We start from the raw sequence: 27,745 nt of genomic DNA, 5'->3' as shown, positions 1-27,745 counted from the left end.
AAGTAATGAGAAATATGAGAAAGGATCACAGGATTCAATAGAGTGAAAAGGGGATCAAGAGATTCAATACCCAAGAATTTGTTGAGGGGGGGGGGACAGGAGTGTGCCGAGAAAAACCTACTTTTACTAGCCTAGTGCCCATGATGATACAAAAAATGGAAAGAGAGAATCATAATATACATGAATTAAAACAGCCCTGAAAGACAGAGAAAGCCCCTTAGATAAAACCTAAGTGATTCAAGCATTTTTCTATAAAGTGAGTCCATATGCCAAGATCCCACACAACCAAAGCCATGGGGTGGTTCCAGAAACAACAAATCTTTAAGTTTTTGATGGCTGCTATGTCAGGATGGAAGCCGTCAGAAAAGGGGCCACAGAATACCCCCCCCCCCCCAAAGAAGAAAAAAAACTGCATCCCAATGCAGCAACTCCCAGAAACAAAATCATCAAGTGAACTGAGCAACTGGGAAAGAAGAATTGAGGATAGCACGAAGAACATGTTAATACAAGCTTCTCCAGTAAAGCTGTTGGGTTTGCAATGCAGAGCCTCAAAAGGAAATGGAAAGAGGAAAGTAAATTAAGGAGAATAAAAAAAAGATGATCAGACTGAGGGTAAAAGACAGCCAAAGTAGGAGAAGAGAATCAAGAGATTGAAGGTAAAAGAAAAGCAGAAGATTTCCAATAGGCCATAGAAAAGGAGTCTGAAGTTCGGGGAGGCCATGGCAACTACAAGTCAACATGAAGCTAAGGCAGAAAAGATCTATAAAAGTCAGGCAAGGCAGGAAAGAGGGAGAAGAAAAAAAATTGATTGTTGATGTGCATACAATAAGTTCACCCAAGAACAAGTAGAAACAAGTAGAATAAGAGAAAAAATTTCACATACCTGAGATATCAAAGAAACAAAGGTTAAAGGTGGGTTTTACTTCATCATCTGAAAAAGAACCAGAGGAAAGATTGGTTGGGGGAAGAGCTGGTAAAAGTCATCAAAAGAACAGGCAGGCACAGCAGAAATTACAGGAACAGAAGATTATCCCAAGATGAAGACTATAGAATAGAACCAACTATGTGACATACAATGATGGTAACATTGTACACCATCAGAATACCTATAGTTACCACTTAAAGAAATCAAGATAACTTCTATGGAGGAGATTCTGAACCTCTGGAGTTTCAGAAACTTGGATATGAGAAATCATATTCAAGAAGATCCATGAAGTATTAATAAAATTATCATTGTTACTTTTTTCTTCTTCTTCACGCTTTCCTCTCATGACGACAACAAGGGATGCATGCTGGCCATACCCTGAGACCAAGGATGACCTCTCCATCACTTTCTGAAAACAGCTGCATGCTTTCTGACACAACTGATAAGATTTTTTTTGTGTATGTCTGTTGTACTTGGTCATTTTTGTATTGCCAAAACTGTAACACAGGGTTAATGATAATGGGTAATATTCTTATCAAAATAAAACATATTATAAATACTGAAAAACTTGTCTCAAACTTCATGATTTGACTGAAAAAAAAAGAAATCAAAGTGACATAAGAAAATATAATAATACATATAACAATTTTAATTCAAATCAAGAAAATAAGATTTGAACTTGAATGGAAGTTGAAATAACAAACACAAACATTCTGTAATTCATAATGAAGTATAACATGACTGAACACTGTAGTACTGAGAAAAGGAATGACCTGGTGATATACACAAAGTTCTCAAGTGGAGTACTGTACATGGAAAATGTCATTTCTCTCCAACTGGTGGAGGGATATGGTCTAATGCCGATTATATCATACACCGGCATAGTACAGGCTATTACTTGTAGAGGTGGAAGTTTTACTCATAGGCTTTGCCCGTGGACAGAAACGTTTTGGCAGTGGGGAGAGGTATTAGTTATTCATTCTGTCGAGAGGTAGCATCTTCTGAATATATAAATTACAACTAAGATAACTTATTTTAAGTAAATATTTGCAAATTATAAACTGACCACAATTAATAAAGGTTCCACACACTAGCTTTAAAAAAGAAAAAAAAAGAGTTTCAATTTAAAAATATTTCCAAGTACATAAATCAAGAAATAAAGTTATAATTTCTCCAAGTTTAACTCCTGACCATCACAAGACATAGTAATAATTTTTTGGATGTCAGTTTTAAAATGCACAACATAAAAGGAAACCAATATTTATGTATATATATTTGAGGTAAATATTTAAATGTACCACAAAAAATTCCAAGACATGGATATTTTATTTTCAGATGCGAGAGAATTAAAGAGAACCAAAATATTTACTGACAGTGCAGGAAAGTACTTCAAACAGCCCATAATTCATGCCATAGGATGATTATAACAAATGCATATACCTAAGTGATTTTTATATCCTATCATACAATATACTAAAACAAAAAGCTCTGATGATAATAACTTTATCTACTTATAAACATATAAAACACTTTATACTTCCTAGAGAGAAATTCTGACAAATTAGACTCGGGAAGGGCTAAAAAATGCTGGTTCATCCAAAAATGATTGAGTAAAAAAAAAAAGCCAATATTCTGTTTAAGCTCAAACAGTAGGTAATATATTATAAACACAGCAAAATAAAGCAACTAGTTTTTACTCACATTCCATCATTTTATTTGTGTGCAATAAAACTGAATTTAATTCAACTTCACACCTACTGTTTGAGCCAAAGCGGAGACATGGCCTTTTATTTCACATAAGTTATTTGTTGTTGTTTTTTTTTTTGGGGGGGGGATTTCACATATTTGTGTGTGTGTTATGTCAACCCATGATACACTATAATCATTATTTCTTAACTAGATCTGAAATAACTCATAGAGGGTCAGGATATCACTAATATTACCCACAATATCAAGTATACTTCACGGGATTAGAAAGTGTGTTATCTTTAAGGATGACGTGTAAGAGAGAGCCTGAAGCAGCACTGAAACCAGATGGAACTCATTCTGAGCTAGAATATACAAAATTATCTCTGGGAACAATCTTATTAATGGATTTTCTTTCTCATTCATGGCTGATGTAGCATATTTACTTACAAATTAGCTCGGCTAAGTAGATGCAGATAGAATACATTGCTTCGTGCAGCTACTGCTAGGCTTAGTATGTCATAAAATTTGTGAGGGATAAAGTAAGGATCCACTGACAACGATTTTTGGGTGCTGATTTTTTCAAGTGCTCAGTCCAGCATTTGCTACTACACTTGGTGTGCTTATTACTTTATCATAGTTGCTTCCTGTAGTGGTGAAATGGCAAAAGTTAGGTTATTTGGAAAGCCATTTTCAAGGGGATTTTACATTTTTTATAATCAAACTTTGCAAAAAATGTGCAAATTGAACTTTCCTCTTCACATTCACACCACAAAGAAACGGAATTCTTGCATTGCATCATTTTTTTAATATTTTTATAAACACTGAATATTTTGAAAGTTTTTGGAAATATCACGTGTTTCTACAATAAAATGTAGGAGTAGATGGTGAATGACATTTTGCAGATCTGTTTTAAAGGTTTGTTTGTTTGTTTTTGAATTTCGCACAAAGCTACATGAGGGCTATCTGTGATAGCCGTCCCTAATTTAGCAGTGTAAGACTAGAGGGAAGGCAGCTAGTCATCACCACCCACCGCCAACTCTTGGGCTACTCTTTTACCAATGAATAGTTGGATTGACCATCACTTTATAATGCCCCCATGGCTGAAAGGGTGAGCATTTTGGTGGGACGGGGATTCGAACCCGCGACCCGCAGATTGCAAGTCGAGTGCCCTAACCACCTGGCAATGCTGGGCCTTGTCTTAAAGGTTTATAGTGTTAAGATTAAACAGATTAAAGCAAAATATTTGCCACTTTTAATTCTAAAGATGTATAATAAGTATGCATATTTCATGTGTAATGAGCAAACTACGTAAACAGAAAATACTATAGTACTTTTGCTTTTTTATTTTGGCTATGAAATTACTGCTTAGTTTAATGATTTTTATATTTTACATTAAAATAAATGTTTGGTTAACAAAACTAGCTGGTTTTATCTTTTGTTAAGAAGTCCATTTTTAATCATATGTACTTATTGTACCTTTTCTCACTTGAACATTTGTTTTGCACAAATAAAAAAAGATATTTCTTATGGTTGTTCACCAGTTTACCAAAAGGAGTATTTTAACAGCTGAACAAAAAATATTGAAAATTAAATTAAAAAGCATTTATAGATTTGCAGTAACAAGCGTGTTGAGTTTAAAATCCGAAACATGCTTTGTCACTAAAACAAACTTTAATATTTTTAAAATTATAATGAATTTCAAAAAGCTAGTTACCTAGGAAATATAAAAAGCCTTTACTTGAGAGAAGTAAGGTTTAGGCAGAAGAGAATATTCTTTTAAAGCATACTTAATGAATTGCATCTGTCTAGGAAATTTTTGGACAATGTTTCAAACTGGTAGCACAGACCCGATGAAGATCTGCACTGATCTCCATTAACAATGCTGTTCAAGTAAGCCTTTCCTTGTTGAGTTGATCTCATGCTGTCCAAAACCATGTATCTGAAGTTTTGAATATCCTTGACACAATGCAGAGCATACATCAAATTACCCATAAATTTCTACTCTACCACATGACTTTCTGTGACATTAATAGGATGTAAATAAGATGTAAATATGCATGGGTATATGTGTGTGGGAATTTATTTCAAAAGTTAGTACCTGTATACAGGAACATCAAGAAGCAGTATGGGCCCAGGGGCCAACATCCTTGCTGGGTCCCCTTACTCTCTCTTCTTTTTAATAAATTCTTGAAAATGTTAAAAAAGAGAGAGAGTAAGGGGACCCAGCAAGGATGTTAGCCCCTAAATAAGCAACAAGCCTATAAACCAGACAAATGCATAGCAGCAGCCATTTTTACCTCACAGTATAAGCGTAAAAATGTTAATAAAAATAGATATTTGTTGTTACAAATCTATAAAGTAACAAATACATATTAATTATTATTTCAGTCGTTCTTAATGTATTAAGCGTCCAAATGCAAAGAAAAGCCAAAAACTATGATTTTTATCATTAAATGAAGATGTAGCCTAAAGATGCTTTGCGGGGTTTACGCCATAACCAGGTTTCATTCGCCCGGACCCCTGGGCAGTTGCCCCCTTTGCCCTGATAATGTATAATCAGCTACCGGTAGACTGCTAAAAGCCCGCCAACACATATGAAAATAACAGATTTGTTATTGTGTATGGGTTGCTTTAATACGCGTCTTTTTACTCCTTTTGTTTTGTCTGTAATTAACAGCCCCCCCCCCAGTGGCACAGCGGTATGTATGCGGGCTTACAACGCTAGAAACCGGGTTTCGATACCCGTGGTGGGCAGAGCACAGATAGCCTATTGTGTAGTTTTGTGCTTAATTACAAACAAACAAACAAACTGCAACTAATGGATACATTATATATATATTTCACGTTTTCTGTAACCATGGGCCTGTAAAGTTTCTTCAACTATTAAAAAATTAAGATGCAAGATACAGAACTAATTGTACCAATGCACCAGTTAAAGTTTACTCTTTACGATGTTCTATATTAACTTGATTACCGACAGAAATATTGTTCTTTTGTTGTTTTAGAGTTTTCCTGCAAGCTACATACAGACAATCAACGCATAGCCGTCCTTAATTTCAAATGATAGACTACCGGAAAAGTAGCAAGTCATCAGTGCCCACCGCCAACTCTTGGGATACTCGTATCTGACCGAATAGTGGTGTTTGGCCATTACTCTTCTAACCATGAACCGAAAGTGTGAAGCATGTTCTTTCGGTAACGGGACGCGAACCACGAACTCTCAAATTGATAATCCGAGCACGCTAACCAGAAGGCCACGTCGTGGCCCTGATAGTAAGGGAGTTAAATATTAAACGTAGCAGTTATTAATTTATAAGTTGTAATTAATTAAATAATATTAGTTTCTCTTCTTATACGTAGCAGCTACTTTTATAATGTCTTATAATAACATTTTCGAGATTTTTCACATTGGAACGAACCGTAAAAACCAAACATATACAAAAACGTTCAAGCTTATCGAACTTATTTACCTCAAAATTTACATGTTCCTTTGAAACCTCAGTTTTAGCTAAAAGCGTGCTCTTCTTGCCGACTACAGGATGTTACAAGCATATGATTAAATTAAACTGAAAAACAAGCATGAACATTTAACAGGTATGGTTGTTTTTCTACTGAACTTCAAATTATTGACTTGCTTATATACTGTTCACGACACTTCCCGTGGATTCGACATATTTCACCATGTCGTGTAGTTTTATGTTTTTGCCTGCCACAACATTTAGTGTAAAGAACTGATAAAAAAAATGGTAAAATCACACATTTTCTATGTAAGACACATGGGAAACCCCAAAAGTAATCAGTGTATTTAACTTCAATATTAACTGTATGTTTCTTGACGTTTCTGTATATGACTCCTGATTTTTATAAACTATTTATACACCAAACTGTTTGTTTCTCGGTGACTTTTTTATCCACACGATATCTAATAACACACCCAATGGATCTCTGTTAGTAATTCTAGGGTTGAAAACATGCTAAGTATTTTTATGAAATACCATTGAGGATGCTATCTAAATTTTTCTTTCTTTAAACCATATACAACATACGTCTCCTTTATAACCAAAACTAGCATATGTAACAGCCAACTCCTGCAAACTCATGGTGGCCTCCAACTCAGTATCGAACTTTGGATTTTATTTTTCAAAAAAGAGTGATATTCCTAGATTCTTGTTTGTTGAATGTATGCATACTGCTGAACATAATTATAACCGAGAAACCCTTTTATTATTATCATTATTAGTTTGGATATGGAGTGATTTCCATTTTTAGCACTTTTTTTTAACCCCATTTCATAATGTGGCTGCCCTCTTCGTTTTAACCAATGTTGTCCCGACCCACGCCTTTTAGTATGGAGTGACGCTCTATGTAATCTTCACTGCAGCACAAGTTTTTCATATGTAATCACTGAAAGTAAGTCGTTTGTGTTTCTTTATTGTCTTACTCTAGCATTCTTTCTTGGACATCTATTATTTTAAGCACTGGAAGTAGGATAAACGGACGTGAAGTTTGTTAAACGTACAAAAATTAGATGTTTTATTAGGGTATGTTTAATCAGGTCAATTATACACAAATGATTTAATGAACTGGCTGAAGAAAACTGTTTAAATAATTTTAACTCCCGCCATATTGCTGATTTTCCGTCAAGGCCTACTTGACTCTATCAGTGATTAACTATTGGTTCTTTGAAAAATGGATCAGATACTAAACAGACCTGCTGGCGTATTGTACTAATAATCTGTGTACTCGATGCCAATAATTAATGTCAATTAAATTCTAAATATCTATAAGAAGCATGGCGGCAACACGTTGTCCAAGGTGTCTAACATTATCTTGTATTAGCCCTCTCAGCCCTTCTTTTTATTGTTAGATGATATATTTTGCCCGCAAGGATATGTCAGTATATTTTGAGCTTGAGTTAGAACTGGGTAAAACTGGAATATTCTTTGTTGGCCGAACTACGACGTCAACTAAAATTGATAGCTAACCAATGCTTATAGGAAGCAGAGGTCACGAGGTGACACCGTCCACTGGATAAAGAAAGCAAGGTGATGTTTGAAACCCAGGCACACTTTCTTGATTCATTTCTACTTGGTTTTGATCGTGGCTAGTTCGGCAGAAATTCATCTTGAGATACAAAAAGCTGGTGAGCATTCATTCATTGATCCAGTAGACATGATTGTCTACTTGTTTACGCAGTCATACATAGTTTTATATGCTTTGTCTAAATAAATATTGTTTTCACTGTCATTTAAATCTGTCGAATCTGTTTATTTTCCCATCAACTTAAAATTCAGCGAAATTATCACCTACAAAACACTCCTTATTTCCTGATCGAATTTGTTGTTATTTGCGGACTTACCTATCTAATACTTGTAGGGAAATCAGTTTTACCTGAAAATACCACAGCTATGATTTTAGTAATTACATGCATCGAGATCATTCAATAGAAAATATTAGGCAATTAAGTTCAATTAAGTGCTTTATTAATTAAGTTATAACCCGGCTACCTGAGTTAAGCCTAATATGTTAGTTCCAAACAGTTAACTTGGTAGGATTAATTAGTAGCTGTATCAAGTTGTACATGAGGTGTCTTCAACAACACTTTTCTATAATTAACATCAAACTGCAATTATCTGTTTGCATGACAAAACTGTAATTACTACACAGAGGTGGACAATAAGCATAACTTGATATTTATTAACTATTCATATTTTTAAGAATTATCCAGTTCCGCAATAAAGTAACAGAAAATGTAATATTTTTTACATACAACGTTTTTGTTGTAACGAATTTGTTACTGTATATTTATTTTAATATCGACGTTGTTTAGATTAAGTTTATATTTAAAAACACGTGTAGCTTATAGTGTTAAATATGTATTGCGAAACTCCCGCCTATTCTCCAAAGTTGTAGAAGATTTTCGAGAGTGAGAATCAACAATAAATGTATATACGTAAACGTTTAACTATAGCTCAATATTGTTATGTAATCTGAATTTTCTAGAAAACCTTCCCATGCCTATAAATACAACCAACGCGCCAAAGAGAGTGTCTATTAGTAGTTCGCTATGATTAGTGTGCTATAAACTTCGAAAGCTATAACTGTGATTTTTATAACGCTTATCAATCGGAAAACTCAAAATATTTGACCAGGAATATTTGTAAGTTTCGAACGTTACAAATCGTTTAACTTCAATGGATTCTCATCGGACATTAGTATTTTTACGAAAACATTACCTAACTTCAACGGTGGAAAACCTAGCGTGCGTGGCCAAGGACAAAGCTAGTTAGCTTCCCGGCGAATCGTACTCACATCAACTCGTAATTAACTCGCTATCAAGGAAGTTCCAAACTAGAAAGAAGATCTTATATTGTTTGTAAGTTTATGAAACTTTTGTATATAAATCATTGTTTGTAATAACTGTTATTGTGAATTGTATTGTTGTGTGTATCTTAAAACGTATTTGTGTTAAAAACGAAAACGGTGTGTATTAATCTTGTTGGCAAATATCATAAACCGACTATATATCGGCATTTATTTAAATATTAAATCCAAAGTACAATTTAACTACTAAATTTAAATTATCAGGTAGCTCAATTTCAGACCATTTAAAACTAATACGTAACATCGTTAATATACCCTTACACATATATATAGTTACTGTAAGTTTTCTTCTATGGTGTAAAGTTCGCGTCAGTAATGTAAAATGTGAATTCACATTCATATTAAAAGTATTACACTCTAAAAAGTATTTGAAATTAAAATATATCATTGGGATGTATATTTATTTGTGAAATAACAATTCAACATATTGTTAAGCAACAAAGTGGTCAAATCTATTTCTTGAAGTGTCGGTATTCTCTTGACAATAATCATATTTTACGATCTTATCTAGTATATATATTTTCAGTTGAATAAACCTCATATGTTAGTAATAGTTACAGTTTTATAGCTGCTGTCATGGTTACATTAAGAGAGAGCAAGAATACGACTGATCTATGCTTCAGAGCATAATTTACACTATACTGACCAGCTTTGGCCAAAGTAATGCGCATTAAGCCCACACTAAAAACATAAATAAAGTATGCAAGTAATTGGAGCGTAAGCACGTAACATTACAGGTGTCATTCAGTAGTTAAATGTAATCTACTGTATCTTCATTCTTGTAGTCAGATTAATCCATTACATTAAGGAAGAAGACGTTATCTTGATAACTGCTATAAGTATTAGTATAAATAAATTTCATAAACATGCATGTCTATGGCACACTCAATCTCAGAATTCGGTCATTGATCGAAATTAATCATGATTTCATGATTTGAGCACATCAGAATTATCAAAGACCGAAATAGCAGAGCTTTTCCTAAGGATTTTTTTCAACTGCACAGTTATATTTTAACTTCATCATTTTTTAATACATGACGCCTTATTGCACCTCATATATACAGGCTTAGTAACAAATGATACAAAAAATAAAGAATATTCTAGTAAATACATTTACTTATCAACTCTGGAATGGGGTTTTACAATCTTAAATATATATATAAATACATTTACTTATCAACTCTGGAATGGGGTTTTACAATCTTAAATATATATCTTGAACTTACTTACATAGGTGAATTTTCAACTGCACAAATATACTTACAGGAGCACAATTTGTGATCAACTGCACACCAGGAAACCCCTTGCATATCATATACACATATTCGCTGGTGATCCCATTTGGCGTTTTATAATCCTACATATTCGCATAATCTTCTGTTTTATGCAAGCTTTGAACATTTTTTCATAAATTCTTATATCAAAACACATATCAATTTAATATAACAAAATGGGGTTTTCTTGATATTCGTAGCAAACTTAATATGTATAACTTAAACCCGAACCAGCAGTTTGAAGATCTGTTTGAGATTGAAAAACCATTTTTTTACGAGTAAGCAAAAACGTTTCCTATTCTATGATGCAACTTTATTTCGCTTAATGTATATAGTGAAGAGATTCGTCTGCTGTTATTTCAGAATGTCTATATCTTTGAAGGCTCCCATTAAACTGTTAAATAGAATAAGTAGAAATGAAAGTGTCTTGGACACAATGTTCTATGTCTTCGACATGAACTATAACACCTTACAATATAGTTGAAATGTGTTTGTTAAGCACAAAGCTACACAATGGGCTATCTGTGCTGCGCCCATCAAAGGTATCGAAAGCTAAATTTTAGCTTTATAAGTCTTCAGACGTACCACAGACCCACTGGAGAGGAAAGGGGCAGTTGAAATGCCATATGTTACTGAACCCGCTTTAAGTTCCAGCATGTTTTAAAGGTAGATCTGTAGCAGGACTTAAGCAATACAGATTTTGTTTCTATGGCTAGAAATCGACTGAAAACAACCATTTGTTTTTGTTCAACGATATTAAAGCATAACAGAGGAGATAGTTGTTGAAAACAGCCACTTTCTACCTAAACAGATACAGTTTGTAAAAATGCCAAGTCGTCCAACTGTAAAATAGTGTGGTGCACATGTAAGCAACACAAAGTAAAATATTGAAATATGATTATTATTTTAAATAAACAATTTAATTATCTTTTGTATAGCTAATTTAATAAAAAAGTAGAACAGAGTAATTAGTCTGAGAACTTTAAAAGACAGCAAATGCCCGTTGAATGAAAACGAGACAACGTTTCGGCTTCTATACTGAAGAAGACCTCATTATAAAAGCCGAAACGTTTTCTCCTTTTCATCCAACAGGCAGTTGCAGTCCATTAAAGTTTTCAAACCTACTATGTATTATGTCTACTCTGTCTAAAGTTTCACTGAAACAACATCAAAGTAGTTTGTTATAGCAATATCATCTATAGTAAAATGTATTTAACGTCTTATGTCAGAAATATAGTACAGACTTTATAAAATGTATTTTTCATAACCCAATCAAAAATTATCATTAAATCTATCCTCATCTATCCATACAACTAATAATTTCTGTTTCTTTCAACAGAACAAAAGCTCCCCCTAAATTTTAAACGTTTCATTGATTTATTGCTATGATATATAGACGTAAAACAAACACAATTTAATCTGTGATCATATATTAGATTATAAATTAAGCAAGCAACGAGTTCAGGAGTGTGTCAAGAACTCCTACTATGATAATCAAATAAATTTAAACACAGTTATTTTAAGCCTTATTCAACAGAACAGTTTATTACTTGAAGTTTACAAGATGAGCTAGAATTTATACGCAGAACCAATTACTCCAATATCAAAGAAATAAAAAAAACAGTGTGTATGACAGAAATAGTGTTTGCTCGGGAGCTTTGGTTTGGCTTAATGTAAAAGTTAGCAGGAATAGTTCCTGCCTAAATCGCGCTTGTTACAGCTACTACTGTCCACTCTTCTGAAAACCACTTTCTGTACTCATCCCAACCGTTTGTGTATATATATATATTATCACGTGATAAAGATGTGTGCACATGTTAGAGAAAGAAAGATAGTTCATTTACTTTTATCTCTCTGAAATTACCACTATTTATTTCTAAGCTCTTCAGCTCCGAAACCAAACTTATCTATGACAGTTTATGTACATTTTGACATCTGACAGCCAGCTTTTGCCAGATTTGCTCCTCCATATTTAGCCATGATTTGTTTTTGTTTTTCAGATCGGTATTGCGCTTACAGTGACTGAGGTCTAAATGAATAGAAAACAACAAAGTGTTAAAGAAAATAGCCATAACTATATGCAAAATGTTCCAAAGATATTACTGATTCAAGGTTCAACTTCATCGGTAAAATATATCATTATATATCTATTTATAATACGATATAATGTTAACAAATAATCGTGTACGATAGGGCAGTAAGTGTACATTACTAGAAAATATTTTCCTGCACCTTGATAACATGCTTTCTGTGTTGTTTCTTGTGTAACAACTGCAACTGTTAACAAATGATCGTGTACGATAGGGCAATAAGTGTCCATTACTAGAAAATATTTTCCTGCACCTTGATAACATACTTTCTATGTTGTTTCTTGTGTAACAACTGCAACTGTTAACAAATAATCGTGTACGATAGGGCAGTAAGTGTCCATTACTAGAAAATATTTTCCTGCACCTTGATAACATACTTTCTATGTTGTTTCTTGTGTAACAACTGCAACTGTTAACAAATAATCGTGTACGATAGGGCAGGTAGGAAGCATGTTATCAAGGTGCAGGAAAATATTTTCTAGTAATGGACACTTATGTTGTTTCTTGTGTAACAACTGCAACTGAGATTTAAGGATTGGACAGCCTTTTCCCATCAAAGTAATGACTATAACAGTTTGTAACTTATACTATTTTGCTCCTGTCAAGGACAATCTACCTGAATAATATTTGAAGAGAACTGATTTTCTTACTGTGACTGTAAGAAAATGTATTCATAGCTACGCACCTGCATATCACCGGATACAAACGATAAAGGAAATGAATTGTATACTTAATGAGAATTATGTTACGGAATAAGTCTCGTTGACGACATCCTCTACACTATTGTCGTACACTTGTTAGTGGTAATCTGACACATTGGACTCACAGGAAGTATAATCAAATTTATTCCTGCTTGTTTCAGAATATTTGCCCAAAGCTACACATGGGTTAATCGTCCATAGCCGTCAATAATTTTGAGCTGGTAAACTAGAGAGAAGGCAGTTAGTTAAAGCACCCACCATCAGTTCTTTGGCTACTTTTATTTGACCGAATAGTACATCAACCACCCAAAACGCGAATTCACAGTCCGAGCACGCTAACACTTAGACCACGCCAAAGTTTTGTTTATTCCTGAACACTCCTGGCAATTTGTACGTCCTCATCTCCATTTTATTTTAAATACTTGGATATAGTTGAACGCATTCATTTATTTAGAATCTTCGTTGGAAGTAAAATTAGTGGAACAGTACGCCGTCCTGGGCTATTCTATTATGTAATTAAATACGTCCTTGAGTTTATCATAATGAAAGTTTACATTAAGTTCTAAAAGCTGACAGGCGAGTAAAGACATTTGAAAGCCAATCTCTCAGAATTTTGTTTTATATTGGAAGCTCAGTTAACGTTCATCTTAATTTCTTAAAAACATGCTAATTAATTTTGAGTTATTTTGAGAATAAAATTGTAAACTTGGATCAATTGCGTGTTGAATGTTCGGATCACTTTAATGAATATGTTGCCCACCAGTGGCACAGCGGTATGTCTGCGGACTTACAACGCTAGAATCCGGGTTTCGATACCCGTGGTGGGCAGAGCACAGATAGCCCATTGTGTAGCTTTGTGCTTAATTACAAATAAACATAAACAAACATGAATATGTTTGCCTTTTCAGCCGTGCAAACGTTATGATGTTTCGATCAATCCCACTTTTCGATGGTAAAAGAGTAGCCCAAGAGATGGCGGAGAATGGTGTTGACTGGATGTTTTTCCTCTAGTCTATCTCTTCTAAATTAGGAACGTCTAACGCAGATAGCCCCCGAGTAGCGTTGCGTGAAATTCAAAAAAGAAATAAAATATTCTAACGATAATTTACTTGAAAAGCGTGTCAATTATAGCGAATGGACGCTAAATTGACACGTCTGATTGAAGAAGAAACAACTACAGTTATATTTCTGATTGAAGACTAGTCAACTGCAGTTATATTTCTGATTGAAGACTAGTCAACTGCAATTATATTTCTGATTGGAGACTAGTCAACTGCAATTATATTTCTGATTGAAGACAAGTCAACTGCAATTATATTTCTGATTGAAGACTAGTCAACTGCAATTATATTTCTGATTGAAGACAAGTCAACTGCAATTATATTTCTGATTGAAGACAAGTCAACTACAATTACGTGTCTGAAAGAAACAAAAGAGTCAACTACGATTACACGTCTCACTGGAGAAGGGTCGCTATGAGTACATACGCGATCATATTTAATTTTACACTTATTAACACACCTGGAAATAGTTTTATCGAAAAATGTAACATTTCAGGGCATGGTAAAGAATCTTGGTTCTCTGTTTCGAACAGAGATCTAAGTTGATGCTCAGACTAAACAAAATGTCAGTTTGGAAAAGTTAAGTTTTTACGATTGATATGTGATTTATGAGGATATTATCTTTTTTGTTGCTGCGTGATCGGCTAAGAACTACTTTGCCTTTCCTCTTTTAAACAACAAGGTATTCTCGAGAGGACTTGTGAATGTCTCTCTTGTGATTTGTTTAACTTTCTAAGTGATTTTTAGAGACCACAAAATGGTCAAAATATAAATCATTCAAGTCGAATCTTAAAGGATAAAGCTGGCGTATGGAGACTAATATTTATTTTCATTTTGCTTCGTTTTTGTCTAAACAAATGTCAAATGCAATTAGAGCAAGTAAAGACAGTTTCTGTTCTCCACCATAAGAATTCTACTTAAAGCAATAATAAATCTCTGAATAGGCTTAACTAAATTTTTTTCACTAATATTAATGTTATGTTTCCAATGTTAAAATGATTATGAAACAAGATATTTATGGTATTTATGCGAAACAATGTATTCAGCCTTTGAGATAAGGACTACGCATATCTTACGGTTAGTTGCTATAAAAAATTTGTTAGAATTGATTTATAATATAAATTACTCTCTCATACATGTCTTTTCTCAACTCTTATAACCTTACATCAGGAAGAAGTGAATCCCTTTCTGTTTTGAGTTTTGAAGAAAAAATATTTTCTATGTTTTAATAAAGAGTAGTTAACGTTTTGCATAAGAGCAAAGACTTAGTGATGTTCATATCGGAAAAAATGAATTATTAAACAGAACTACAAAATGCATCTTGATCTCTCGTATTTTTGTGTAATCGTAAGTAGACTGAGTATTTATTTGTTTGTTAAATGTTAAGATTTATGGACGCTTGTCTTAAGAATAGTTTGCTTGATATAATTGTTCAGTAATGTCATGTGGATCGCTGTTTGTTTTTAAGCGCAAAGCAACACAATGGGTTGTCTGCGTTATGTCATCCGCAGAGATCGCACCCCAAATTATAGCGTTCTAAGCTCTTTTCGCATTTTCATTTCTAAACGACACCTTTGTGAACATTGGACATATAGACAGATCAGAAACTCCAGTGTCTAACTTTAGAATTCCCTAATTCTACTCACCAGAAGGATGAACATTAGAAGCGCCCACCGCCTAAAGAACTACTCTTACCTCACAGCGGAGTTCAACGTCACGGTTATAATTCCCAACTGAGGGTATATAACGACCTAAGTCTCGAATTTTCCGATATGCTTCATCTTTTATGAATAAAACAAGAAATAACAAAAAAGACTACTAAACTCAGATAGAAATAGCAGAAAAAACAACAACTTTTTCAACTTAGTAGATGGCGCTGTATCAGAATTGTGTCTTTATTCAAGCTTGTTACACATCTTGTTCAGCGTTAATTACACTCAATCTGATGAGCATGTCTACGTACTATTGCCGGACACGCACCTTCCATTGTAACAAGCTATTTAATCAGTAAGTCTGGTCGTTATACAGTCAGTCGTTCATTTTTAGTTTTTCTTTATAGAAATAGATTGGTTGACATGGGGCTATGGGGCCTAAGCCATTGTTCAACGTATAGGTACACAAATAACAGAAAGAAACTGTAAATCTATACGAGTTAGGGGTAGGTAAAACAAATATTTGATATGAAAAAACGTTAACAGTTATTACGGTAATACAACTGTACACATTCTAATGTAGTTTGTGCAAAATAACGTCTTGTCCTAGACTGGACTGATCAGCTATGGATGATTTTTTTTTACAAAGACACCCATTACTTTTAAAATAAAGATCATCGCGAGTCGAGTTTTTTTTAATTACACATAAAGGAAAAGAATTGTTTGTTTGTAATTAAGCACAAAGCTTTACAATGAGCTATCGGTGCTCTGCCTACCACGGGTATCGAAACCCGGATTGTAGCGCTGTAAGTCCACAAACATACCGCTGTTCCACTGGGGGGAGGACGCAAAGGAGGGGAAACAATACTGTTTAACATTTAAAAAAGTTCTGAATTCACAGTTGTCCCCAGTAGAAAAGTTACAAACACACATACATACACGTGCCTTTCTTACACACCTATCACAATTACTATATACAATAAAGTGCCGTATGTGTGTGAAAGTGACAGAGAATCCATTCGTGTTTCTACAACATAGCACATCTTCTCAAACCATAACATACTTTTACGTTTGCATAAACATATTTATACCGTCAGAGAAAATACTTTCAAGGAGAAGTGTAATTGCATAATCTCGTTATGTGTTCCTATGCGTAAGTTTCCGTTTAATCTTCATACTCCCCCCCCCCCACACACACACACAAACTGAAGTAATTGTCATGGATCTATTTTAGATCTCGATCGATCTATACAAATTACTAAGGGCTTCAGATAAGCCTTGACTGAAAGGTTCAAGGTTCTGAAAATTTTAGTATACTTAACAAATTGAACAACTTATGCACTTTTAATAATTGTTCAAGTAAAAAGTTTGTTTGTTTGAAGTTAAGCACAAAGCTACACAAAAGGCTATCTGTGCTCTGCCCACCACGGGTATCGAAACCCGGTTTCTAGCGTTGTAAGTCTCTAGACATACCGCTGTGCCACTGGGGGACTCAAGTAAAAAAAACAAATGGAAACTTTTCGCCATACATAACATATAACGATAGGCTCTAAAACAGTAAGCCATTAAATTTTGTTTGTTTGTAATTAAGCACAAAGCTACACAATGGGCTATCTGTGCTCTGCCCACCACGGGTATCGAAACCCGGTTTCTAGCATTGTAAGTCCGCAGACATATCGCTGTACCACTGGGGGCAAGCCATTAAATATGGCCTACACATACAACATAATGATAGGCTCTAAAACAGTAAGTCATTAAATATGGCCTACACATACAACATAATGATAGGCTCTAAAACAGTAAGTCATTAAATATGGCCTACACATACAACATAATGATAGGCTCTAAAACAGTAAGTCATTAAATATGGCCTACACATACAACATAATGATAGGCTCTAAAACATTAAATATGGAGGAAAACGATTCAAAATACATTTCTTTTTGACGACGTTGAAATTGTTTCAGAATACTCTTTCTTATTATAGGATAAAATGGTATATTTGTTTTTAGGTAATAACCTGTGTACGCAAACAATAACTCCACTGTTTTTGTTGTATCACTGGATCGAACTTTTAGAGCAATAAGATCAGCTCCAAAAATCCTAAAGCACTTCATCATTATCGTGGATCATTAATCACATCTCGAGGAATACATACGTATCGGATGTCTTTGGATGAAAGCTTGACAAATTAACGTTCTTGTTACACGTGTAGTATTAAGCTTGGTTATTAAAGTAAAGTGCTCAGACTAAGTTTACAATGCGTTTTATGTAACGACTTCTTTTAATGATAAAATGAAGTTTAAGTTCGAAATTTTAATTCTAAGTTCAGTCCTAGTTTATTTTATTCGTTCTTATACAAGCAGGGAATAGAATAATCGAATCACTTGTGAATGGTCTAAAGATATTGAACTTCCAGTCGGACAAAAGGTTAATCTCACTTTATACGAACAATTCTTTTACGTTTATACAGTGGTATTCTGTTGAATGTGTCATCTATGATGTATCACGACTAACATGTTTAGAAACAGGGGTGTAGTGTTGCCGGAGCGCACCGAAGCTCTACTCCGAAACCAGCAATTAGAGATGAGTCCAGATATTTCAAAAACGAAAAATACGTATTCAGTTTATACTCGAAATTAGACGTCTTTCATATCAAACTTTCAGAGTGTCAGAGAATACTTTGGATGTTTGTGATTCTCCGTGTCCATTGGTGGAGCTTTCTCAGACCGTCCAGCACACAAATTTTGTCACTCTTTCTTCGGAACTGGCTCCAGGCATCGTGCGATCGCTCTGATCAAGAGCAGGTGTCAAAGCTTTAACTCGGTGATATGTTTTAGTAATTCATCACGTGGTTACTAGGACTCACCAATGAGGTATTAAAACACTTAATAAAATACATTTTGCACTCATTGTGTGTGTGTGTTTCAAATGTACACGCTTTTAAAAGGTTTATTATTTACATAATATACATCGAGGGTCGCTTTTTCCAGTTATTCATGTTGGCAGGACTGGTGCTGTGAAAACCATTGTAAAATTCAAAGTTGTTGATACTGTAATACAGTTAGAAATACAGTAAATTAATGAAATACGTATTTTGAATATGTTTGAATGCTAGTGATTTTTATATGGTACCCATTTGTTGTTGTGTTTTTCTTTGATGATTAATTTAAAGGAAGCTCAGTTGTGTGTTTTCTCTCGGTAATATACGCGTATTCAACTTAGTACTAATGAGAGTAGTCTCAAATAATTAATTATGTATATGTTTTCTTTATTTAAAATGAATTCACAAAAATGGAATTTAGGTTTTCAATATAATATTTTTACCTTGATTGTGAATTCACACGTCTAACAAATTTTGGCAGGGCTCTGGCACTATAAAATTTAGCACTACACTCCACTGTTTAGAAGGTGTATATATTTGGTTCATGGTAAATTCCTAAACAATGTGGCTACGAGCAGACTTATAATTAGAGGTAACATACAAATTAAACATTTTGAAAGACAACTTTTGTGCTATTCAAACACATAATTAGTATTTCCTGTTTTCTTTAGTTAGTCAGGTGAACATTTTACGTATACGTTTCTAGACGTGTGTGTAGTTTTTACAATAGAATGTTGGTCAATGAAAGAGGCTAAACTTATTTGACTCTCATTACCTATTGTTCTGGGCCATTCTCCGTTGGTGTCACACGTGCTTTCTCGTGGAAAAAATAATTACTGTAAAGTAAAACACACTGTTTAAGGTAGACAATTATCTTTTCCACTGGGGGAGATATCAGGTGATATCTTGAGGATATACCCTTCCTTATTTCTACATTAGAATTTCCAGAATGAATTAGCTAGCTCATACTCTCTGTGAAAAATGGCATTATTAATTTTAAGAAACACATCTTATTCTGGAAAATATCTAGAGTCTAGAGTCAATTAATCTCCAGTAAAGGCGATGCTTTCTGTCCAGTGAACTTGTTTACTTTAATTATTTTAAAGTATTGAATAAAGATTTATATTTCATTTTGTTTTTGTTTACATTGTTTTCATTGTCTTTCTTCCTTAAAGCTCAGTCAAAGTCAGATAATTCAGCTTCAGCTTCATAAAACACTTCCCGATGTTCCTTGAGTTATTGCGGTACTATTGTTAACTGCAAGGTTATCACTGCACCTGAGAATACCACACTTTCAATGTTTCAATGGAAAAGAAAAACTCGCATACAAAAATGTTCAGGACAACAAGGAGCTCCAAAGCAACTCACCTACTGGTAAAATAAAGGCTATAATGCAGAAGACGAATTCTTCGACACAAAAAAGGCATTGGGATTAAGCTATACATATCTTCTAGTTTTGTTAAAAGGATTTGTTATCGATAAAGGCTCATAAGTTTCCAGGCAAACCTCGAATTGAACAGCTGTTGTTACAATGAGAAAGATGACAAAAATATAAATCTCAACAATTCCATTTCACTGCATACCTGTCAACTTTTCTGACACAACTCCACTGAATTTCTGTGCCTTTAGCTTGCTTAAGTTTGGTCTTGGAAGAGAGACTGTGAACATTTTCCCAAAATGTATGGTCTAGGCTTGACTTCGCCGTATTTTGCATAAACTCGTTACAATATAAATTGCGATGTTGGGCAACAGTGAGTAATCGTAGCCATCAGATTAAGCATGATTAGCGATGGAGAAAAAAGTCCTAAGGGTGGCACGGGACCGGATTTGAATATCGTTCTAATAAAGCGCGAATAACCCCAGTATTTACAGCTTTACTGTCAAAGGAGATTGCAAATATAATTGTTGTTTTATCTATGTTTTTGTTAATGTTTTTATTAAACTATTAGTTAGCGATAGAAGTAGCAGTATTGATCCTGTATTCGTACTGTACCTCTATTTATTATTCTGTTCGTACAGTGACAGCAAACTGGGCATGCAGGATTTGGTTTACATGATATGGAAATAATCATATTTTTAATATTTTAATTAAGAACTAACTTTTAGAATACAGTCATTCCTGTATGAACTGTTTCTTGTTTGTTGTTAAGCGTAAAGTTACACAGTGGGCTATCTGTGATCTGTCCACCGCAGGTATCAAAACCCGACTGTTAGCTTTATAAGCCCTCAGACTTATCGCTGAACCACCAGGAGGCTTGTGAACATTAGAACCAGTAGATATGGTACAGATTTAAAGATGTAAATAGAACTTTTATTTTTACTTTACTTTTAGCTTAATAAGAAGATGACTGTAAATAGTTTTGAGTTAACTAGTTTAACTTCCTGATGCATCAGTTTATCATGGACATGTTTCTGTAACTTTGGTTATTTTACAACCCAAGTGTTCCAATCTGCTGTACTTGATATCAGAAGCATAGAATTAAATCTAGGCCCCAATTTCGCGCTCAATGACTGGCAATGTCTGTTAATGTAACTGTGGCCTTATTTATGTAGCAGTTCTCTTTTCTCGTATGTGACATACTCTTTTTTTTTTAGTAAAAAAATCTTGTTGTAGATTTTTCACTTAATTTTTTTTTCTACATCTCAAAGAAAACAATGTTTGGAAGATAAAAATAAAGCTTTAAGGAATTTCATTAAAATGAACAAAACTAATTAATCAACAAGTATGTTAATATATTGTAGTTACAACTGTTTCAAGCGTGTTTGAAACACTCATTGGTATTCGGTATTGATTTTAAATATTACTATTGTTATACATATTTTAGTATCATGTTATTTGTACTGCAATAAAATATTATTTGTTTGTTGAATTTAGCGCAAAGCTACATGGAGGCTATCTGCGCTTGCTTTCCTTAATTTGAAGTCATAGACCCATCGCCAACTCTTTTACCAACGAATTGTGGGATTGACCGTCACGTTATAACGCTCCAAGCCCTAAAAGAGCGAGCACCTTCGTTTGCAGGTTACGAACCCGCGGATTGCGTGTCGAGTGCATGAACTTAGCCAGGCCTCATGAAAGTAAAATTCTGAATAAGCAAAAATACAGTTGTTTTTAAACAAAACATTGTGATGGTATTTCTTGATATCCAGGTGACTTAAGAAAATGCTAATTAATTGAACTAAAAAAATTATAGCTTAAATGTTGAAAAGTTAGGTACATGGTATTAAAAAACCAACTCATAATTAGGGTAATTTTAATTGAATGAGAACAAGATATGGAGATTAGAAGACCTAAACAATGATGAAAGACTCAACCCAAAAAGTATTTTTACTTTTTGATGTTTAAGTTCAAGTTAGACATTTTCACCATATCAACGACATTAATTGCCCACTGGCAAAATCAGTCAACCTTTCATCACTACTAAACGCTGAGCTTAGATAACAGAGGATTAAGGTCGTTGTAAGTATGAACCCCCATTCACAAACACGGGTAGCATGGAATCAGAATATAAGTCAAAGCTTTTTTTCTTTAGAATATAGTGCCCACGATAAGAATGTTTAAAAACAGAATTATGAGCTTTTCCAAAACTTTTTTAGTATTTCATTCCATTTAGAAGACTTAAATTACCATTTCAGTGGCTAGAATGAAATATTATTTCGCTTCAACTGCAATAACTTTGTTTGTTTTAGAACTTTTGAGTAAAGCTATACAAGGCCATCGGCTCATAGCCATCTCTAAATGTGAACTGATAGACAAGAGGAGGCAGGGGTGGCCTAGCGATTAGAAACTGTGCATCCGAGGGTTCATGAATAACTTCCCTTTGCCTCAAGATCGTGTTTTGCGCTTTGGAGTCGTGAGTGCGCTATATGAGTGAAGGGTAGACTCCAGTTTTCGTTCAAACAAAACTAACCCAAGAAATGGCAGTGTTTGCTGTTGACTAGTTACCTTCTCTCTAGTCTGTCAGTTCAAAATTAGGGACGGCTTTGTGCAGATATCCCGAAAATCTGAAACAAACAACAGAGGTAAGGCAGCTGGTCAGCAGCACCCACAACTAACTCTTGAGCTACTCTTATTAGAATGAACAGCAGAATTCGACAGTTTCGTACGGTTCAACAACGGCCCCAAAGTGCAGAGAATTCAGTTATTGCACTGTAAAACCAACAGCAAAGATATATATATATTAAGATAGTGCACTGTAAAACCAACAGCAAAGATATATATATTAAGTTAGTGCACTGTAAAACCAACAGCAAAGATATATATATTAAGTTAGTGCACTATAAAACCAACAGCAAAGATATATACATATTAAGTTAGTGCACTGTAAAACCAACAGCAAAGATATATACATATTAAGTTAGTGCACTGTAAAACCAACAGCAAAGATATATATATGTTAAGTTAGTGCACTGTAAAACCAACAGCAAAGATATATATATTAAGTTATTGCACTGTAAAACCAACAGCAAAGATATATATATTAAGTTATTGCACTATAAAACCAACTCGATTGTGATTCTATTATAATTCAGAAGGTGATACTACTGTTTGTTTTCTCTATACGCTTGTAGTGTAAGGCACTCGACTCGCAATCTGAGGGTCGCGGGTTCGAATCCCTCTCACACCAAGCATGCTCACCCTTTCAGCCGTGGGGGCATTATAATGTGACGGTCAATCCCACTATTCGTTGGTAAAAGAGTAGCTCAAGAGTTGGCGGTGGGTGGTGATGACTAGCTGCCTTCCCTCTACTCTTACACTGCTGAATTAGGGACGGCTAGCGCAGATAGCCCTCGTGTAGCTTTGCGCGAAATTAAAAAACAAACAAGTGTCAAACTATGCTACTAAATGGAGATAGCTGCCGGGTATAGAGTACAACGGAAAGTTCAGTCTAGGTCTTTCTTCCTGAAACTATTATGTCATACTTCAAGATTGTTTCTAATTAAGTACTTTAAAATGGCCATAGTTTTCCCCAATCAGCTAACTATCCTATATGGCAAGAAGTGACATAAATTACTAATTTTTCGCAAATCAGTTTCCACATGATAACATTCTCTAATAGAATATCAGTCACGTGTTATGATTAACGCAAAAATAAATATTGATTCCTTAATTATTTTGTTACCACTTACTCTGGAAAGTCGCGACATTTTAAAGCAATTAAAAAACATTGTTTCGTACAACAAATTACTCAACAGTGCCATCGTAAAAATTAGTCTGGATATACGTCCGCTTTTTGAATTACTTCCAAAGCTTGCTTCTAGCGTAAAACTTTTTTTTTCTCACTTCTTTTCTTTATCGTTAATTCGTAAATTAAGAAGGTAGTAGATATAGCTATGTTTCATGCATATCTCAGATTAATATTATTACTTGACGTTCACTTTTTCTTTTTTAGCAACATGTATGTAGTTCACGTTCAAGTCCTAAACTATTTAGTTATCGTGATGTTAAGTCATTAGATGTAAATATAATAATAAAATAAAACTCACTGTTTCGTGACAGTAAATTACAATACATTGCCTTCGCTTTATTTTCGGGTAATGTTTTTGATAATAAATTTTATGATAGTGAATGTAAATTTATAAATACTATACGTTGTTTTCAAGAATAGTAAACATAAACGTATATTTAAATAGGTATACACGACATCCTAATGCTCAATATCTTTCGAATTATAAATAGTTTGTAACAATGCAGCTTAGTTGGTAAACATGAACGTTTATAAATTTTGTTCTTTATTTTTTACCGGTTGATATATCAGATATAAGAGACTTAACTCATCTGAAATTTTATTGGCTATCTTAAAAGAAGAGTAGCTAATGAAAGACTCAACTCGGTTATTTATGTTATCAACTGTCATAAATGAAGAGTTACTAATGGACGGCTTAACTCACCTAACATTTTATTTACTGCCTTAAAAATAGGTATAGCTAATGGAAGACTTAACTCGCTGGACATTTTATCAACTGCCTTATACGAAAGGTAACTGATGAAAGGCTTAGCTCAGCTGACATTTTATTGTTGCCTTAAAAGGGGAATAGCTAATGGAAGGCTCAACTCGCTTGACATTTTATTGATTGCTTTAAAAGGGGAATAGCTAATGGAAGGCTCAACTCGCTTGACATTTTATTGATTGCTTTAAAAGGGAAATAGCTAATGAAAGGCTCAACTCGCTTGACATTTTATTGTTGCCTTAAAAGAGGAGTAGCTAATGAAAGATAAATTCGTTTGACATATCATCGACTGCCTTACACGAAGAGTAACTAATTGAAGACTTAACTCTCTCGACATTTTATCGGCTGCCTTACACGAATGGTAACTAATGAAAAGCTTGGCCATTTCATCGACTACCATGAAAGGGGAATATTTAATAGAAGACTTAACTCCCCTAACATTTTATTGACTGCCTTACACGAGAAGTAGCTGATAGAAGACTTAACTCACATAGCATTTTATTTTCTCTTAAAATAAAAATAGTTGATGAAATAATTTGTGTGCTTATTAGTTCGTTGACGGTCTAAGAAGATGAAGATGCTCGAGAACACTTCTAAACTGATATTTAAAGGACTGCTCTTGAAAAGATAGTGTACGAAAAACAATTTTTTACTTACTTAGCATTTTGATGACTGCCCTACGAGACGAGTAGCTGGTTGACGACTTTACAGTTTGTCTAGAAGAATGACCATGAACACTTTGCTGGTTCAATCCGTTGGTTGCTCCGTGAGTTGTTTCCCTACGAGACAGTTCTAAGGACCTTCGCAGTTGAAGAGCGATTAACACATAAAGGATCAAAATCACACTCATGGGGAGGATAAAGAACAGCAAAGATGAAATTCCAAACGCGTGTTTTAAAGGTTTTTTTACTGTGCAGACGGCATATTCGGAGATATTGTATAAATTTACAATACCAAATTGGAAAGCTATGGGTATTGCTGCCAATGCTCCAAGAATCCAGATGACAATGATGAATTTAACTGCCCGTGACAGTTTGGACATTGTATGGGCTCGAAGAGGATGGCAGATGGCTAGATATCGCTCCACCGTGAAGGCGGTAATGGTTAATATGGAAGCGTTTGTTGAAGTCTCTGACGTTAGGCCACGTATGAAGCAAAAAAACTCTCCAAAGATATAAGGATAGTTTTCCCAAAGTTGATACATTTCCTGAGGAAGTCCCAAGACCAGTAGTAAAAGATCTGAAATAGCCAGGCTAAAGAGGTAGTAATTTGTAGCTGTGTGCATATACTTGTTCTTGGCGATTACACCACAAGTGCAGATGTTACCCACTGCTCCAGTAACCAAAATCGAAACGTAGACCAGGGTCATTGGTACCACGAAAAACAAAGTCTTTCTTTTAGGACCCATATAAGTATTGTAATCTACAGATTTACCATTTGTGCTGTTGTTGTCCAGAAAGGGAATCACATTTTCGGTGATTTCTTCCATCAGTAATGTCAAATTTTCATCCTGAAATATGTAAAGAGTATCCCCATCCATCTCGTGAAAGCAAATTTATAGTACTGTAGAAAATTAATATATATATATAATATAGTCTTACAAATATTTCATACAACTCCAATTGAGAATTTCATTTGCCTCCGAAGCATTAAGACAGGTAAGACTTGCTGTTTCTGAATACGATTTAAAAAATAAATCCGTTCAGAGGAGTACTAAACAAAAAATCAACTTATGGTTTAGTCAAAACTAATAAATAAATTAATTTAATGTTATTTTTCTTATCTACTTTCAATAGTGTTGAGAAGTTCGAAATAACAGTACTGCAAACTTGTAGAAGAATAACGGCCTTGGCATGAGTGACACGAGCCCTTGCCAACCCAGTTAACGTCATACATCACGTGATGCTCACGCAATTTGACCGCGTGTGTTGTTCTAATGTTAAAGTTTAGCTGAAAGTATAGAAAAATAATTGGCTATAACATTTACTGTTTTGAATTTTCGGGTTCAATAATTAACACATTTAAAATATTTAGTACTAAGTCTCAAAACATAAGAGTGAAAAATATGATAATACAAAAGACATTAATTGTAAAAACAAAATAAGAATTATATAAATATTTAAAAATTTGTGAGAGAAGTTTTAATAACAAATCGTGTATGCTCTTTCCTTCTTTACCAATAAATGCACTCACTCTGTACCAAGAATAAATATTTTAAAGTTTATTTATTTTAAACCGAAAAATGTAACCAAAAGGAGATTCTCATTGTTTTCTCTTATCATACAATAAACATGAATATTTTGCTTAGACGTGATAGTTCGTCCGTTTGTTGAATTTCGCGTCAAGCTACTCGAGAGCTTCTGCTCTTGACGTCCCTAATTTTAAAGTAATACCAACCACCGCCAACTCTTGGAATACTCTTTATCAACAAATAATGGGATTAATCGTCGCAGTACAACACTGCTACGGCTAAAAGAGTGAGGATGCTCGGTGATGGGGTTCGATCCCGCAACCCAAAGATTGCGAATCGAACGCCCTAACCATAGGGCAGAAATGATAGGCTCAGTGTGTTATTTTTTTTCTAAAACAGCAATATGAGGGTCCAATTTATAATTCATAAATACAACTCATTCTGTCACAAATTTTAGTATTACAAAATCGTAGAAAATGAAGACGAAAAAAACTGGTATCTTGATTTTGGAAAAACAACAACATTAAAAAAGACATGCTGATATGAAAGGTTGTCATATACAATATTTTTGAAAAGATAAAAATGTATTTATTTTGTTTTCTCTGATATGTAAAGTAAATGTGTGATTACATAACTTTATTTCAATTTTATTCTTGCGATTATTGTTATTACATTGAGCTCTGCACACTTGCATGTTGTCATACAAGAGCGAAATATTTCAGTTCAATCATTTTTCTAATATTTTAACCGATCAAGTAGTGTAACGCTTTAAAAGTTCTTCAGGAAAAAAAGACTCTTTACTTATAGACCCGCCCCCAGTGGATCACGCTAAAATCCGGGGTTTTATCCTACAGTAAACATAACACAGATAGCCATTTCTGTAGCTTTGTTCTTACCAGCAAAGGTAACGACCATGATCAATAAAATCAGGTTATATGCTGC

General features: G+C 34.2%; 1 protein-coding gene across 1 annotated transcript in view; it reads right to left on the bottom strand.

The window, feature by feature from the left end:
• The window catches only part of LOC106468086 (pyrokinin-1 receptor-like), a 33,072-nt gene extending 6,951 nt beyond the window's left edge, over positions 1-26,121 (bottom strand). Inside the window, exon 1 of the mRNA XM_013928491.2 lies at positions 25,270-26,121. Within this exon, the coding sequence (XP_013783945.2) occupies positions 25,270-26,101 (832 nt within the window). The 5' untranslated portion in view covers positions 26,102-26,121. The remainder of the gene's footprint in view (positions 1-25,269) is intronic.
• Between the last annotated feature and the right edge of the window lie 1,624 nt (positions 26,122-27,745).

This window comes from Limulus polyphemus, unplaced genomic scaffold, assembly GCF_000517525.1.
Source record: "Limulus polyphemus unplaced genomic scaffold, Limulus_polyphemus-2.1.2 Scaffold2866, whole genome shotgun sequence".
NCBI lineage: Eukaryota > Metazoa > Arthropoda > Merostomata > Xiphosura > Limulidae > Limulus > Limulus polyphemus.
The sequence above is the reverse complement of the archived record's forward strand: the minus strand, read 5'-3'. Positions and strand labels throughout refer to the sequence as shown.